General features: G+C 31.1%; 1 protein-coding gene across 28 annotated transcripts in view; it reads left to right on the forward strand.

Annotated features, from left to right (window-relative positions):
* LOC145292164 (uncharacterized) overlaps positions 1 to 17,716 on the forward strand; it is an 801,350-nt gene that overhangs the window by 759,371 nt on the left and 24,263 nt on the right. For 16 of the 28 annotated variants that reach the window (XM_080138343.1, XM_080138349.1, XM_080138355.1 and 13 more), the window contains 3 exons: positions 2,783 to 2,858; positions 5,066 to 5,227; positions 13,756 to 13,803. In XM_080138343.1, the coding sequence (XP_079994469.1) occupies positions 2,783 to 2,858; positions 5,066 to 5,227; positions 13,756 to 13,803 (286 nt within the window). The remainder of the gene's footprint in view (positions 1 to 2,782; positions 2,859 to 5,065; positions 5,228 to 13,755; positions 13,804 to 17,716) is intronic. The other 12 variants (XM_080138347.1, XM_080138350.1, XM_080138354.1 and 9 more) reach the window with 1 other exon arrangement.

A 17,716-nucleotide genomic window follows, 5' to 3' on the forward strand; every position in this document is an offset into this window, starting at 1 on the left:
GAGAAACCCGTTGTTATGAAAGCACAATTTGTGATTGTATTCTCGGCTCATGGCTGACAGAATAAGAGCAAGCTAACCCCATGGTAAAGGGTTCCGTTTGAAATTCTATACAGAATTCCAAGTTTAACAAAGATTTCTGAATGAACAAAACACACCTGAAGGTCGGAGGTTACATCGGCTGAAATATAATGATAATAACATCTAAGATGAGATTAATAATTTGCATACTCCAAATAGCAAAAACTATCAATCCTCTTTACAAATTATTTATTTCATTATTATTAGCAATGTTAACAAGTGTTGTTCGTGCATTTATACAAACTAGAAAAAATACCCTTTCCAGGCTAGGTAAAATAAATATCCTGTACTAAAAAGTTTTGTACGGCTTTCATGTCCCCTCATGAGGATTAAAATGAAGATATTATATCTATAATCCTTATATCAATTTTAATCAAAATCGATTGCATTAGTTCGATTCTTAGAAAATGTCTTAAATTTAAGGCTTAAGGTCTTAAGAAGAAATTAGATTTAGGTATTAAATAACAAATCTGCTATTCACTTTTATTTAAAAAATTTTCACTTTTGATATCAGCGTTTTTGGAATAGAAGAGAAAGAGCAGAAAAAAACTGTTTGAAGATAATCCCTATTGTACAATTAAAAAAAAATATTTCAAACTAGCGTACTTTGGCTGTCATAAAAGACTGAACGCTAGATTAATAAGTTTCAGAAGCTGAGGAACTAAACAAAGAGCAAGACAATTGCCTGGAATTCCTTGTATTCAGGCATTTCGTGTTTAATTCTGGCTAGAATGTTTCAGGTTATTCTGACACAGCCATGCTCTTTCCTGCCAGTCTAATTCCTCGAGAGCAAAAGGAAAAAGAAACAAACAAGCAAAAAAAAAAAAAAAAAAATGAGACATAGTTTCTGGCTACTTTAAAGTTCTGCTTCATGCCAAAATATTCTTCATCGTTATCCCATTTCCTGTACCAGATCACAACAAATGATGGCTGACTTCCAGATTGGAACTTGCTGATATAAGTATGTGATGTGTGTGTGTGTGTTGTTTTTGTTCTACTCTTCAGTTCACACCATTTTGCATCTTGTACACATACACTTTTGTGCAGGTGCTTTCCCCTTTCCCAACTCTTTACCTCAATAGTTTGTCTTTGTTTTTTTGGTCGACTGATCTTTTACACAAAAGTTGTAAAACACAAATTTCACTCTGGGTCGTGTTTCGGTTGTGCTGTGTGGTCGTTGATAGTGGTTCTTTCTCATTTTTTTCTTAAGCAAACTTTTCTTACAAGTCAGCTGCAAGATTCGTATATCGTTTACAGTTATATATAACAAAATAGAAAAAGAAAATTTCTTATATTTCCTGAACTTTTGTACGGTTTCCATAGATCCAACGTAGCTTAGTGTTGTCTGTTCTGGTGAATTATGGGAAAACATACTCAGATGCTTGAAACATTGTTCAAATTTTTTTTTCTTTAATGCATTACCAAAAATCTTTTATAAATATGATATTATTTAATACTAAAATCACTTTTAAAGATTTACTTGATTTTATAAGATAATTACAGCATTCATTAATATTATATATAAAAATCTGGATTGATTAAAACGACTATTTACCAAAAACATTTTATTGAATAATAGATGAAACTGATTGTGTCCTTTTAATCTATATTTTCATAGTAAATTGATTGTATACTGAAACCAGAGATAGAAGTGTTGCAAAACATATTAGACAGTAGGTATAATATTTGAAAGACATACCAATCTTTATGACTAACTTATAGATATCTCTGGAAAATACAGATATTGTTGAAATATGCTTCTGGTCCTGAAAAGAACGGATCATGGATGCTAATGAGTTTAAATAATTTTATTAACATCCTCTTTTGAAACAACAACAACAACAAAAAAAAAAAATTAAAATGCTTGTTCCTAAGCTTCATTTTGCTCCTCATAAATAGGTAATAGATAATAAATTAATTATTATATTAAATTATACAAAGGTTGTTCCAAAAGTAAGGCTTCCTATTTTTTTAAACTCAAAAAGTTGAAGAGCTATGAAGACTGGAGTCATACCATTAAAAACGAGCAACTATTTGTGCTCCAGAATTTATTTTTCTATATAGTCACCACCATTCCCAATGCACTTTTGTCAAAGATTCAATGATGCATTTCTGCTTGACACTCGTCTATATCTTTTTTTTTACACTGTCAATATCTGTAGCAGAGAGACAAAATTTTCATGTTATGAATGCATAAGTTCAGTCAACATAACAATGCAATTTGCAATCCCCTGTAATCCATTCGAGCTCAATAAAAAAAAATAGGTGTTACTTTTGGACCCCCCCCTCGTAGTAAAATACGAATGGATCCATTCTTGAAATGTAATTGTTCAATCTTCATGCTTAGAAATGAAAATGTGGCTTCAAACTTTAGCAACACAGACAGAGCCTTTTATAGTGATCTGTTGATACATCTAAAAAGGATATTTAAAACTTAAGCATGATAAACTGTCCGACAGAGCCTCTTATAGAGATGCTTGGAAACATCTAAAATAAAAATTATAATGTCTTTAAAAAAGACTGTTAATATTTTGTTTCTAAAGTATTTTCTGAGTACGAGTATGAAATCCTTAAGTCTTTGAAAAATCGTCATACATTTTAGATGCTCTTGACTGAAAAATTGTTTTTCATTGTTTGGGTTTAGTTAAAATTTTTCGAAAATGAATTTAAAAAAATAAACACAATAATTTTAATTTATTTTCAGACTGGTGATCTTTTGCGGCACAAAATACAACATCGCCCTGACAGGGAATCTCTTGTAAATCAACATATTTTGGAAGGTAAGCTACGTTTTGAGGTGATCATTGTTTGTTTGTCCTTAAAAATATATCATGGAAAATTTGCTGCTGAAATATACTATAATGGATGTAATATTGCAGTAGATAAAACTATCCCTTGCTGCTATGGGAGGTGAGGAAATCTTGCGTAGGATTCGTTTGTTTGAGATTCCTGATGTAATAATTTATTGAAATCTTTGATTAAAATTATGTTGAACAAAATAATTTAAACAGTGCAATTTTTATAGTAGTGAGTTCATTATTATATATATATTATTTTATTATTATTATATGTTTTATTTTATATATATATATATATATATATATATATATATATATACACATACAGGGTGTTCCCAAAAATTTTAAAGACCAATACTTAAATGACGTCAATTTATTTTGAACACCATGTGTATGTATATATATATATATATATATATATATGTGTGTGTGTGTGTGTGTTTATATGTTAAGCATTCATAAAGTAGTATTAAAAAAATAGTAAATAAATAAATAAAAAAAAAACGGCTAATGAACCAAAGTTCAAAAGAAGCAGTTCTGGAAAAAAAATCTTTTCAGAAGGGACAAGGAGTGTCAGAATCTGCGGCTGATTATCTGGGTTAAAAAATAAGTCACTAAATCCGGAGGTGAGAAATTCGCGTACAATTTAATGAACAATGTAGATAAAGACATATGTACTGCTTTCATTTTAACAATCAGGTACATTGGTTGTTTTCTTCTGACATGAGACACCACTCTACAGCGTGGCTAGAAAAGCAAGCATGTCAAGCTAAGTTTGAAATTCAAATAAATTATCAACAGTCTAAAATTTTATCTGCTATGTTATCAGCTCAATCTAAAAGAAGGGAAAGCCGAACGCTTATATATAATTTAGTTTAAGAATTATTTCTACCTGTAAAACTATAAAAAGAACAAAACAAAAAAAAACTTTAAATCACAAAAACTTTGTCAGTCAATTAATTACTTTGAATCACTGCATTAGTTTGTTTCCAAGAATTTACTCTAGTGCTAATATTATAGGGATCATCAGCTGTTTACCATGAAAAACTGCTTTGGGATTTTTAAAAACTATATATATTTATAAGGTGTCCCAAGGATGCTTCTAAACAATCATTTTTACATGCCAGCAGTGCAAAAGTAGGTATGCATTAGTGTTGCACGAATGAAATTATTGGTGCTTATTGAAGTGAAAACATTTAATCGTTTCGTTTTAATTCAGTTAAATTGACAATTTGAGTTTTTAACTGCTGCTTATTATTACATGTACATTTTATTATTGCACATGCTTATTTTCTAAGCAACACTTTTTTGTTTGTATAATAAATGAAGTGAATAATGTCTTTCATTTTTATCTCTGTATAGCTACTTTACCAAGGGGCATAGGCCATCTACAACTTTTGTAGATGTTTTTGTAGTGAGGAGTTCTTTTTACAGGGTGAGGGTGCTGGTCCCACGCTCAACCTTCCCAGAAGATACATACAGCACCTAGCCTTCCCAAATGGTTACCCATCTGGTACTGGCCAGGCTCAACGTTGCTTCACTTCAGTGATCTGGCGAGAACTGGTGTGTCAACGTGATTGTGCCGTACTATATATATATATATATATATATATATATATAGTATGTTTATTATACAAATATTATTGTTTTGTTTTTTTTGTATAATAAATGTACTATGTACCTTCTCTGTCTTCCATTGAACACTCTATAATAATCACATGAGTTTAAGTGGGTCTACATCTACGAAACCAGACTATACAACCATTTTATAATATGTATGTATGTTGGTTAGTTCATGTGTTAATGCTGGGAAGCTATTGCTATGAGTATCTTCGTCATGACTTGAGGAATCTAGAATTAAGATAATGTAGCTGAAACATGTATGCTGATATGTAGCTGTAAATGTTGGTATAAAAAAATTATGTGTATGCATCTACTTATCCTTTTTTTTCTTTTGGTGTCTCTTTGGTGTTGCTGTATTCGAAGATTAACTGACCTATACTGTTTCTAAACCAAGTGTTGACTCCTCAGCCGAAGAATAACAGCAACAAATATGGAGGATGTTTGTCTTTTCCTGAATAAGTCTTTTCAGTTTTATCAACGTATGTAGTTATTTCTTGTCACGTGTAGCATTTAATAAACGATTATTCTTTTCTAATCTTTTTGTTTCTCGTTCTTTTTTTTTCCAGATACCAAAGTTGATCCCTCGCTCCAGGATCGCCAGCGGCAGTTGAAAAGAGCTCGACTTGCTGATGGTCTCAATGACAAGTTGTCGCATCGGCCAGGACCATTGGAACTTGTTCAGGGGAACATTCTCCAGACAAATGAAGAATTGGCAGAAGCTATCAAAGGTGAGACTCCTGCTGTATGTCCATTGCAATCTGCACTTTGGAAATATTTCCCTTGCAACCATCCCAGTTTCTGTGTGACAGCGAGTGGTTGAGTGTTTGGTTGACACTTGGTAGATGTGATAGTTTGCGGTTCCAGCAAAAGTTATTTGCATTTTAGCAGATTCAGTGGTTTCTAATTTAGTGGCTTTGTTCTGTTTTTTACTAATTAAACTGGAAATTTTGGTAAAGTAGATGTTTGGCACCAAAGGAAAATGATTCCAGTAAGTTTTATGTGGAATGGTTACTAACAATGTTTTAAAAATATCTAGTATTTGAAGTAGACGTTTATAGAAATATTAGATAGGAAATATGGTTTCTAAGGATAAATTTTTTTTATAACATTTGATGATTTTCAAATTTTATTGGTAATTACCAAATACTAGGAAATATTATTGATGAATGGCTGACAATACTAAAGAGCTTAAATTGCTAAACAATTTATTCAACATCTTTTAACTTCAGAATGTAAGTATTAAATTCAAAATTATATCATTCTATGATTTAATAACAATTTACAAACAAAAGCTTTCATTCATATATATATATATATATATATATATATAATCTCAGACTACAATCCTTAGAAATCATATTCACTACAAATAAATTTTGTCTCAAGTCTGCTTCTATGTATAATGCTTTGTTTACTGTTAAAACTAAAAAATACTGGTAAATTTGATGATTGGTATTAAAATAAAATGATTCCAAAGAATTTTCTATTGATTTGTAACTTTTTCTTGTTCAAAGTAGCTGAAGCACCATCTATGCAGAGTGATTATTACTGTGAAGACAACATTTTCATAGCAATTTATTAAGAATGTATTCACTTTTATTATAAATAACTGCTGTCCTCATCCATAATTTTAATAATACGGACACACAAATGCTTTAGTAAGTGCAAGTGGGTCAGACGCCAAAATGCTTCAATTAAATTAAAAAAAAACAAACAAAAAAACAGCTATCAATATGATGAAAACTGTGTGGAAATAAAGATTAGATGACTGACGTTTTGAAATTTTCTTTGCACTTACTCTCCATGATTGAAGATTGTCAAATTTTGAAAAAACAATATAATTTTATTTGATTTATCTGTAATAGAAATTTCATTAAAACTCAAGGTAAAAATTATTTTCTTAACAAAGTACAACATTCTAGGAATCCTTTTTAAATAAAGATATACAAAGAATTTTGTGAGTTATTAAACAAATAAAAAAGAAAAGTCTTTTATTTTATTTTTTTATGTTAACTTCCCAAATCCAGCAAATAGTTTGAGAGAGTTTATTAGTTAAATGAGTTAAAGGCTTTATATAATTATATATAAATAGATTTAACACATATTTTTTTTTTAATAATATTTCAAACTGGTTTGTAAAAGAAAGATCTGTACATACCTTTTGGGAATCTACTGAAGACAAGATTTTCTCCGGTAAAAAATCGGTCAAAATTCTAAACTGTAACTTTAAATAAAACATGTTTATGAATCGTTCATAAATGAATCGTTCTTCCTGAAAACAGATTAAAATATTTTTAAATATGTGATAAGTCTGTTCATCTTTATCTGTGTGTGTGTATATATATATATATATATATATATATATATATATATATATATATATATATATATATATATGGCGATTAAGCTACACTGAATATTCCGTGTTTCATCCACTTTAGAACTCTTCAGCTCTACCTACGTATTGAGCACTTTTGAAGTAAATACTTAAAGTTTACGCATAAATTTATACTTCCGTATATTAATTTTATGTGAGTAAATTAAGTAGTTATATATATACATAGAGAGAGAGATAGATAGATGCTAGCAAGACCTGTATCTCAACATTGCCCGAGAAAATAAAGGAAACCAAGAATACCCCACTGCAATCTTGAATCTTGAATCCTGTATAAGTAATTTCATTATAATTAACTTTCTGAACGTATAAATTTTCAAGTTATAAATGAAAGAAAGTAAAATGTTATGATTGAACCAAACAGTTATGAAACTTTAATTAATTCTTTTACAACAATGTTGTTTAAGGATTGTTTGAGGAGTTTATATTAGTTCTGCCTCAAGTATTGTATTTTATAATATTAAAGTTTAAAATTGAACAACATTGTGCACATTTTCAGCATCTTAGATGAAAATGTTCAAAAGTAGCTTATTTTAAGAAAGTAATTTGCTGGGAAATAAATGACATGTTTATTTCTCACTTTTTAAATGGATTTCGAAAACATTGCATTTGTTTTAAAAAAATTTAACAAATGAATTTATACAGTAAAGTGTTTTAAGAATAAAATATTTATCTGTATCATAAGCAATATCCTCGCAAGACAAAGGATACCCCCTGTAAGGGCAGTTGCATGTGTAATTGTGAGGCAAGGGTTGCGCAATCCCTAACCACACCTCTTCTGAATCAACACTGTTTGGGTCCATTGGCAAGAAAAGTCCAGGACGACTGGAAACAATGCCGAGATAAGCAGAGAGCACATACAGCACCTGGAAGTCCCAAATGGTCACCCATTTAGTACTGACCAGGTTCAACATTGCTTAACTCTGGTGATCCGTCAGGAATCGGTGTGTCAACATGATTATGCTGTATTTCATGTATTATTATAATATACAAGTAATTTTCATAGCAAAATAGTTTAATATTTCTTTTGAACATATATCATTGTTTAACTGAAAGCTGAAATAGAGGAATTTGGAAAACCCCAAAGGAAAGCCTTATGGTTGGGGGTGATGTCAATAGTGTTCATTTTAAACATGTAAATAAATCTTTGTTAACCTCAACATGGGATTGGACTGACTGCCACCTATTCTAAAACAATAAAACACTTAAGCAATAAAATATTTTACTTCTATCATATCTGCACAACATAATGAATTTAATCTTATAGTTCCTGATTTAGGTTGATCTGTCATAAAATTTAGGAGATACATATAGGGTTATCCATGTATGTTCAACAGGAGATCCCAGACAATGTAAACAGATACATATTTAGAAGATGGCTGATCTATGTTAAGTAATAAAATGAGAATAAATGGCTTCTGGGTGTTTTGAGAGAAGACATTATACAAGGTAATATCTCTCATATCAAAAAGCTGATATATTCTATCAATGTAAGAACCAGAAAGAAAGTGTTAAAGAGAAACTGTAAGATATTAGTAGTAGATGATCTGATTGATTGTGCAAGATAATGTGGTAGGAGAGAAGAAATGGCCGAAATAGTTGGTTAAAAAATTCTGTTGGTGTTCAACAGTGATGGAGTATGGAAGTCTCAGACAAGCTTATGTCATCATAGCCAACCAAGACCAGAAACATTAGTAGAAAGTTGCTAGGAATATTTGCAATTAGCTATTTGGTTAAAAGGAGTGGTTCGTGGGATAAATGATTTGACATTGCAAATATTTAGCCAGAATATTTGCAATTAACTATTTAGTTAAAAGAATTAATTCATAGGATGACTTGACATTGCAAATATTTAACATGTCTGTACTTTTCCATTCACTTCAAAGCATCTTCCAGTCACATGGCCTTGGGAGTTAAGTAAAAACACTAAGGAGTTTCTAACAAAAGTAGTTTGTAGAATATCCGATACTGTTGTCACCATAGATATACCTACCTACCTACCTATATCATGCTGTAAACTGATACTCACTAATCAAAATGTCTAATTAATAATTATTGTATTTTCTTTATTCTTTTTAGTATTCAAACCTCAATCTAAATGTAAGAAGTTGTAGCTGAAACTAGTCTGCCATTTCCCAGGCACAGTTTCAAATTGATATTGTACATTAACAAAACCAGATTTCTTTCAATTTGCATATTTCAGTCTATTGTCAAAATTGCAATGTTTTGGCCACTGTGCACTGCAGTCTTCTGCGGGTAACCTTTACTAAAGCAAAAATTATGAATCGCCATATGTGTATACTGTTTTTCCCCTATTTTCTTTGCATTAGAACATCTTGCATCAGTTTAATTCTTTTCATAGTAATATGATTGAAATCTGATCCACGTTTTGAATGCAAGAAATTCTTTAATCAACTAAGCCATAGCAAAATAATTTGACAAACGGTGGTGAAAATAACATTAGTTGGAAATGATCTCAATTGTGTCAGAGGGTGGTGGTATTCGGACTCTAAAAACCTTGTATCATTTATGAACAAACCTTATATCCTTAAAAATACTTATCTTAATTTTATCACTATCTATTTCATCTATCTTAAATCTATAGTATTTTTTCCATGTCCAACCAATATAACATTATTTTTGTAATTGGAATTATTTGGAGGTAACTTTTACTGTAAATAAAAAAACAAACAAACAAACTCATTTTTTGTATACAAGATCCTATAAGGATTATTTATCTGAATCAGACTCTTATGGATGACCCAAATAATTTATAATTTTTCTTCCTCTCTCCTCAATCCTAGTCTCAGTCTAATAGTACTAAAACCAGCATAGTATAAATATAGGACATAAAAATATTAGTGATAATACGATTCCAATATTTTTCCTGATTTCGATACAATTACTAATTGTAATTCTAATTCTTTAAAAAATTTTAAATATATAACTGCACTGTTGCTTTATTTAAAATCTTTCAGACTATGACAAAAACTGTGCATATATTTTGACAAATGTAAAAATACATGTATGGTGTTGTCTATAGATGATAATTTTATTGATAGTTTAAAATCAATCAATAAATATTCGTCATTAAACCCAGTAATGGAAAATTAAGTTTAAAATAAAAATAAACCAAAAAGTAAACAATTAAAAGAGTCGTTTTTGGCATTAGTAAGAATAGGCACATTTTTTTCTGATTCCAATACACCAAGAAGTTCTGATTTTTAGAATTCTGATTCCTTATCAGAACAATAAAAAATATATTTAACACAGTCAAACAGAAAAATAAAATAATAATAAAAATAGTGAGCACAGAGAAGCCAGCAAAATAAGGAACAGAAAAACAAAATAAAAATAACTAGAATATTACAGGTGGAACAATAAAATTGTCACCCTAGAAAAGACGACATGATTCCATTTCCGTTTGATGAAAACCGCTTTTCTTTTTTTGTTGCAGACCATCTACTAGTTTGCCAATTGTGTACAAATCCCAAGAGCGATAGGAGCCTTCTATCATGTCTGAAAGTGACACAATATTCAATGAGTGAAATCAGAGATGCGCCACTGTACAACTCATGCTCTCTACTGATCCAAGTTATAATAACAGGACCTTTGCCAGCACCCTCAAAATACATCGTTGGATTGCGATGAATAACAGGGTGATGAAAACAAAGTTTCCGGCCATGGTTATGGTCTTTGGTGTAGTTTCAAGTAAGGGTTACATCATGCCAACTCACATCTTCGAAATCGGCTTGAAAATCAGCACCAAAGTGTGCCTGGATGTGCTGAAGAGTGTGGTGATCAGTGGTGCAATCAGATGGTTGCTGGCAGATCCTGGGTTTGGCAGCAGGATTCTACGCTGGCTCACAAGTTCAAAGAGACTCAAGCTTGGCTTCAGAAGGAGTGCTACAACTTTGTACCCTTCTCTTATTGCCCCCCCCCCCGACCCAAACTTAGTGGACTACTTCGTTTGGTCATACGTCGAGAACATCACCAATATGACCTTCCACAACACCAAACCCAGCCTGATCACTGCCCCCTCCTGAGTATTTGCTGAGCTTCCACCTGCGCTTGTAGAAAATGCATGCTCCCAGTTCCGAACCTGTATCAAGACGGTGATTGAGGCTGAAGGCGGCTACATTGAATAAATGTCATCTCTACTATTACATAATCAAGTTACCGGAATTGATTTACACTTTTATCGTTCCACTCTGTATGTTGAGAGTAAATGTAAGAGTAATGTAGGTGTCACTGCTGACTCTGTATTAGACTGGGCTAGTATTCAGGAGAGCTGGAGAAACATAAGCTTATAGGCCATTGGTGCTTTTTATAAATAAAACGTCTGATTATCATAAATAATTGTAGGAGTATTTCGAAATTGGCTGCTTTTATTCCACACTTTTCAATCCTTCGATTTTATTTTCCTCCTCAGCTAATCTACTATTTGATCTTTGGTGCTATTCGAAATTAACTTTTTCTTTCCTTTCCTTTGATCACAATATTGATGTTAAAGAATCACACGATTGGGCGTTAGCGTTTCAAATTAAAGTAGAAATTGGAAAACAAGGTCTTTGCAACTAGAACACCATAAAAACTCTTCAAATTTGTCTTTCAAGCAGTCCAGTTGTTTACTCTAGTAGTAGTTGCTGTTATGTGCTATAACACTTTGATCACATTTCTATAATCTGTTATATAAAGGAAACTTGCTTATTTGTGTGTGTTCAGATAAAAGTTAAAAACTGCACAAGACACACTCACAAAGCTGATACATTCTTTTTCGGCATTGCCTCGGGCTAAATATAGATGCATTTTTTTTTTCTTTAATTTATATTCATCGGTATAAGGATCACCAGGAACAGAATTAGTTAGATAATAGATTGGCACTTATAACGATTTTTAATGTTATGTAGTAACAATTTCTTTTTGTGTTAGAGAAAGTGATAGAGACAAAGAGAGGGGAGAATTTTTGTTCTTATATTAAATCCATTATTTTTTTCTTTTTAGTTGCCAACTTGTTCAGAAAGTTACATTTTCTTGGATTTTATGGAAACTCCAATGCTTAAGCAATGCATGGTTTTCGTTTTCTGTAAGATAATGGTGCAAATCTCTATTTTTTTCAAGACTTGTAAATTGTTTTCTTAACTTGATTACTGTTGCATAAGCAACCAAAAGTTTAAGCATAGTTCTGGGATTTCTGTAAGCTTGTATAAGCTAAAGTGCCAAGTCTTTTCATAATTTTGGTCATTCCAAAAGTAAAGCTTCCTATTTTTAAATTAAAAAAAACTAAAAACATTGAAGAGCTACAAAGACGGGAGTGATCTTATTAAAATGAGCAACCTTTTGTGCTCCAGAATTTATTTTTCTACATAGTCACCATCATTTTCAATGCACTTTTGCTACCCTTTTTTGATGCCTCAATTGTAAAAGTCCAGAGCGTGTTTTGTCATTTCCATCTCTGTTGCCACTCTGAAATCGACGAACCCATTCTCAAACTGTACTGACATCAGCAGCATCAGCTTCGTAAATGATCAACAGGTGCTGCTGAATGTTCATCAGTTCAATTTTTCTACACAGAAGAATTCAGTGATGCATCTTTGCTTCTCATGACAGGTAGTTGCTTTCTTAGTCTCACACTATACACATCTGCAACAGAGAGATAACTTTCAGGTCATTTATCATAACAGTGCAATTTGCAATTCCCTCCGATCCATTCTGGCTTGATAAAAAAAATAGGAGGCATTACTTTTTGAATGCCCCTTGTATATTTAAGATAGAAGCAGAGAATATACACTTGAAATGTTTAGACGGAATGGAAAATTGGAAATAGACAATTTGGGGAGTTTCATAGCGATTAATTTTCTTATTTAGATTTTTGCCACACGGTTTTTCATTTAATACCACGAAAAAAAGTCATTACACCCAAATGAAGCTGTATTTCTAATAGGGGTCTTACTACAGCCACTATCTTTCAAACTCTGCTTGATGAAGTATTTCAAATCTCAGCTGACAGTTTTTATTGATTGAAAAAAAAATAAATAAAAAATAGTTTATTACTGTCAACTGAAAGTTCCTTAATCTCTGATCACGATTACTGGTGTTGGCCATTTAAAAATGCACTTCTAAAGGAAGATTACGTTAGATAAAATACAGACCGAAGGTTGCTTTCTATTAATTGTTTTCAGTATTATATTAAAATTTAAAAGATTTGGTGTTTAATTATTCTCAAAAGTTCAATAAAATATTGTCAAAAAATAAGTCCATTCATTTCATTTAACTTTATCCCTGAGTAGCTTTTGACTCTGATAAATGGTGGCTCATTAATAATTAAAAATAAAAGCCTGCAAGACAAAAAAAAAAAAATGTTTGAAATCTTCAAATTTCTATTCAGAAATGAAAAGAAGGCTTTGAAAAAATTTTTGGAAAAATGTGATGCTTTCAAAGTTTTGTATATTTTATGTATGCAAATCAATGGCTGCCGACAATGTTATTTTGTATGTTTTTATGTATGAAAATTGATGGCCCCTAAATATCTAAAATATCAATGCTTGTTAACAACTCTTAAATCATGAATCAAATATCACAGTTTTTTTTTTAATTAATAAAGGCTAACACATAAAATTACCAGGAATATAAAAAAGATTTAAAGAGTTCATTTTTTTAATTTAATACTTATAAGGCAAAAATCATCTTACCAAAACTCGATGCCCATAATTTTTCATGTGTGATTCTGCAACATTTTGATAGTGGTTTTGTTCTTGTTCTTGTTATTTCTAATTTCTCCAATAATTGACCTTGCATGTTTTCCTTTGCACTGGAGTGATTAACTAAAGGCATCTTCTGAAACTATATTTGAATTTAAAGGTATCGAACTGCGGGATATAAGTTCAAAGGCTTTTAACACCACCGAAGGTAAATGCCAATCTTTTTGCTTGTCTAATTTCTCTATCGTTTATATATATATATTTTTTTTTTTAAATCTTGTGCCTCGCGTATCGTTCACATCAAGTGGCATGTATCACCTACATTGCATTATCTTATCTGCACTGATACCAAATCCCCGTCTACAATGTATTTTTATTTTGTAAACTATTCATGAATATCGCTCACCTAATGTATTGTCTTTAAGCATGGTCCAAATCATTTTCATAATTTTATTTTATTTTTCTTAACTTGTATCAATTGATATTTGAAAATGGCTTCATCGTTCTTCTATGTCACTGTATATCACTGTTGCAAATTATGGTTATATATTGTACAAATATATGCGTGTATATGTATTGTAGAATTGTGCGTGTGTGTGTCACACAAATTTTGAAAGTATGATGGTTGTCAATCACAGGTTAATACTATTCAGATTTGCAACTGGTCTAAAAAGCCCTAAAATTTCCAAACTAGGTTGGGGTGACAGTATAGAAATCTGATGAAATGGCGGCCATCATCATCAATGTGTACGTTATATAGGTGTGTGTCTATGTATATATGCATATATATATATATATATATGTGTGTGTGTGCTTATAAATATATGTGTATGTGCTTATAAATATATGTGTGTGTGTGTGTTTATAAATATTAGTTATTATATATTATGTAAGCATGGCCCAAATCATTTTTCATAATTTTCTTTTTAAATTTGTTTCAATCGATATGAATTTAAAATCGCTTCCCCATTCTTCTACATCAATACATATCACTGTTAATGATCATAGTAATATATCAGAGAAATATGTGCGTACATATATATTGTAGAAATGTGTTTATATAGATATATTATAAAAAATGTGTGTATATAATTATATATAAATATGCATGCAGATATAGTTGCTACGTGTTTTACAATCAAGTTTATGGCAACTCATTTAAGAGAAAGAAACTAACGTGAATCTCTCGGCTAAAGTGATTGCTGATCATCTTGCCATGGCATGTCAGTTATAATCCTGAAGGCTCAAAGTGTAGTATCATTTTGTATAAGCATTTTTCATAATCCAGTGATACAAAGACGTGTCTATGTAATCTCATCTGTCACTCAAAATTTGAAAGTATTATGGTTGTCAGCCATATGTACTACAGGTGATGCAGATCTGCAGCTGGTCTAAAAAGCCAACAAAGTGACAGTGAAGAAAAATGATGAAATTACAAATCATCATGTATGTTATAGCTGTGTATATATATGCATGTATGGCATAATCACGTTGACCCACCAGTTCTCGTCAGATCACCAAAGTTAAGCAACACTGAGCCCGGCTAATACCAGATGGGTGACCATTTGGGAATTCTAGGCACTGTATGTGCTTTCTGCTTATCTCACCATTTGTTTCCAGTCGTCCTGTACTTCCACTTGCCACTGGTATTCAACAGTGTCGATTCAGGAGAGGTGTGGTTGGAGACTGCGCAACTGTTGCCAAAAAAGATTCACACTTAGAGACTTACAGTGGGTATCCATAGTCTGTCAAGACTAAAGGAAGCCTTTTTTTATGTATAAATGTTTATATGTTTACATGTAGATGGAAATATACATGTACACATTTGGTTGTGTATATGTGCATATAAATGTAAGTACTTGTGTGTGTGTGTATATATATATGTGTATATGTACAATGTATATGTGTCTATGGATACATAGGTGTGTGTGTGTACATATATATATATATACATTGTAGATGCATTAACATGTGTATATAGATAAATGTGTGTGTATATATATATATATATATATATTTGGTAGAAAACACATATATTGTTTATATGCCTAAGTGTGTGTGTGTGTGTGTATATATATATAATAATCTTTTCTCAAAGAAAAATATTATTAATGAAAGAGAAAAGAATTGTACACACACACACACACACACACATATATATATATATATATATATATATATAAGGCATTACCAGGCTAAAACATATTGCTAGTTTAGTCACATACTATCAAAAATACACTGAAGTTATTTCTCTCCCACCACAAGAAATGTAAGAAAGTCAGAAAGTGAGATTGAAAAGTCAGTGTCCCAGAGAAGGAGCACTTTGACCAAGCAAAAGCTACCTGTGCAGCCCCTTCGGCATTCCCCAGCAGAGGCGCCTCAGATGATTAGCGATAAAGTAAGCCCTTCTCCAAGAGAGAGGGCAAATCTGGGAGGGTGTACTTCCTAGAACTGGACGGGACTAGCATTACACCGCAATCAATACAGAACAGATCATTACAGAAATGGTCTAATCTCTGTTGATTTTGCAGTTGAATAGAAAAACATCTCCCAACCAAATATCCTAACTCTTAATCCTGTTACATTTTCCATCAAAATAGACTGCATGTTTGTTTTTAAACACTACTGATGTCGGTGAATGATAACTAAATTAAATTAATTGAATTAAAAATAAATCAAATGAATCGCTTTTAAATAATATTTATATGCAGATCAACTAAAACTTTTATATTACTATTGATCATAAATAAAGTAAAGCTAATTATTACAATAAATTTAATGTAATATGAAAATAAGTTTACTTCTTGAACGTAGATTTCCTTTGAATACATAGTATATGTAAGCATCAGGATGGAATGAAAACTGTATAAAAGTCTATTTTCACTACGAAAATTAATTTGTTTAAAAGTGTACCTTTTGTACATATTAATTAAATTGTGAACAAACAGAAAGGAATATGATTTATTATAATACATATTAGAAAAGTATGTGGGTATTATAAAAACTAAAATTATAAATATTTTCAGAAAAAAAAACCCTGATCTGATCAATTTAAAAGTTCATTGTACTTAGTACAATTTTTCATGGAGACAGCTTTTCCTGTTTTTACATTTTTATAAAGTTCATTGGTGACTGAAAAGTTATATATATATATATATAGTCTGTTTATTATACAAACATTATTGATTACATATGTGCATACATGTTTCAGTGGAATCCTAATTCAAAGAGATCACCTCATTAGACAAAAAAAAAAAAGGAACGATATTGAAAAGAGTTAAGATTACATTCATTTTTTTTAGTGTGGTTTCCGTTTTGGAAGAAACTGGGGTGTATACTTTGTGAATGTGAGCAGTGGGGGGTTTGGGGGAGGTGTGGTATGCACATATGTAACCAATAATGTTTGTATAATAAACAGACTATATGCCAGCTCTGTGCTCCATTGAGCACTCTTCAATAATCACATGGTTTTATTGGATTTACCTCTAGGAAACCAATCTATGCAACTATTATACACATATATATAATTGAAAGAACACTGAAATCATCTAAATATTTGAGATGGATTGCTCTTGATCACTTTCTGGTATTTTAAAAAAAAAAACAAATTTCTTTTTACTCATCTTTGACAAAACTCACTTTATTTTTTCATGTATATTATCCAGAAATAGTTATGTTATATTTAATCATCAGATATCATGTTTACATACATTCAATGTCATTTCTACCAGCCTGCATTTCAATTTTGTATATTACAAATTTTTGTCTTGCTCTTTTCTCCAGAAATTTTCACTCTTTGCCTGCCACAAGGAATTATTGGTTTTTCATCATCATCATTACCATTTTTGATACCATGAAAAATAATGCATGTAGTGTGTGTATGCTAAATATAACAAATCCTTACCAAGCATCATATATATGATATATGATATGATATATGATATGTGTTATGCACTTAAGTTTCTGTTTTGAATGGTTAAGAGTGGTCTCTTTCTCTAAAACTTGTTATGGTGTTCTGACTTGCATCGTTCTGTGATGCAAGATTTGCAGAAATATTCTTAGATTAACACTTTTTTCTCATCCAAAATCATCCAAATGTGTGTGCGTGCATTAAAACCTAC

Source organism: Euprymna scolopes, chromosome 13 (genome assembly GCF_053919585.1).
Source record: "Euprymna scolopes isolate OS-2025 chromosome 13, ASM5391958v1, whole genome shotgun sequence".
Taxonomy (NCBI): domain Eukaryota; kingdom Metazoa; phylum Mollusca; class Cephalopoda; order Sepiida; family Sepiolidae; genus Euprymna; species Euprymna scolopes.